A 1,482-nucleotide genomic window follows, 5' to 3' on the forward strand; every position below is an offset into this window, starting at 1 on the left:
ATTTTGAAATACCACAAAACTTGGAAAATTCCTTTCAAACTTTATTTGAAACAAATTTTATGTTTTTTTTATTTACCATAATTATGAACACACATTTTTAAGTTGATTACTCATAAAAATTAAATTAGTCCAACAAATTTTTCCACATTATTTAAAAAGAATTTTAATGTGTTATATTTTTAATTACTATAATTATAATCACAGTGGATTCCTCATAAATTACATGTTTTGTTTTTATAATTATTCTATTTTATTTTTTAATTTCTATGTACTGTTACCATAATTATGAACATGTTTTTAAGTTGTTAGTGAAATTGTTCCAAAAAAATATTATTATTTAAAAGGAATTTTAGTGTGTTATATACTTAATTACCATAATTATAAACACAGCTGATTTCCCATAAAATTGCGTTTTTGCAACTATTTTTTCACATTATTTTAAAGTATGATATACTTAATTACCATAATTCTAAGCTCAGTAAATTTCTCATAAAATTATGTTATTGCAATTTTTTTTGCATCACCATAATTATAAACACACATTTGATTACTAGTAAAAAAAATAAAAAATAAAAAAATGTGTCCAACAAATATTTGACCATTATTATTTCAAAATTTTAATGTGTTATATACTTAATTACCATAACAACGAACACAATTGATTCCTCATAAAATTATGTTATGCAGCTTTTAACATCATTTTTAGAAATATCTTTGTCATATGTGTTTTAAGATCTCTTTTGTCCGTGGGGTCGAGTATGTTTGTGAAAGTGTCTGACTTGCCTGCGGGGAGGACACAGCGTGGACGTGTGTCTCTCGGTCTCGTTTGGCCAGTTCCACATTGTTGAATGGAAACGTCGACCCTGAATAAAGCCCGCCTTTTTCTTTGGCGCCAGTCAGCTTTGCTCAACACTTCTTGGCGCTGATTTTTTGACTCTGAAAGAAAAGTCGTAAACATTGAACATGTCAGTGATAGAAATCATGTCAGCACACGACTTTTGGTCTGACCTCAAACAGCTTGAAGCAGCAGTTTGACGGGAGCAGATTCCTGGGAGTGTTTGAGTGGTTCGACCTGCTTGACCACGTTTGTGTGTGAACCGCAGTTTCCATGTTATTAACTCTTCATCTAACCTCACTCTTCTTAATCTGTCTCTCCCTCCCTCCAGGCGCTATACACCATGTTTTCCTTCCTGGCCGACATGCCCGTGGTGGAGTCCACTGATGTGTTTTTGGGAGTGGCGAGGTTCTTTGTGGTGGCGGCCGGAGGCATCCTTTTTGGGGTCTTGTTTGGGATTGCGGCTGCTTTTACCACACGCTTCACCCACAACGTCCGTCAGATAGAGCCTCTCTTTGTCTTCATGTACAGCTACCTGGCGTACCTGGTGGCCGAGTGTTTCGCCATCTCCAGCGTGTTGGCGTAAGTTAAGGCCGAACAAAAATGTCGACAAAACACTTAATAACCTGCACACAACAAGCAGTGGT

The 1,482-nt window shown here is 35.3% G+C and overlaps 1 protein-coding gene across 1 annotated transcript; it reads left to right on the forward strand.

The window, feature by feature from the left end:
• Positions 1–1,141: 1,141 nt before the first annotated feature.
• LOC121965279 (sodium/hydrogen exchanger 2-like) lies at positions 1,142–1,457 on the forward strand. Its single transcript, XM_042515435.1, has one exon. It carries the CDS (start codon positions 1,179–1,181, stop codon positions 1,419–1,421), a length of 243 nt encoding a protein of 80 aa, XP_042371369.1. The 5' UTR covers positions 1,142–1,178; the 3' UTR covers positions 1,422–1,457.
• The last annotated feature ends 25 nt before the right edge of the window (positions 1,458–1,482 follow it).

The sequence above is a fragment of the Plectropomus leopardus genome, unplaced genomic scaffold, assembly GCF_008729295.1.
Source record: "Plectropomus leopardus isolate mb unplaced genomic scaffold, YSFRI_Pleo_2.0 unplaced_scaffold19355, whole genome shotgun sequence".
Taxonomy (NCBI): domain Eukaryota; kingdom Metazoa; phylum Chordata; class Actinopteri; order Perciformes; family Serranidae; genus Plectropomus; species Plectropomus leopardus.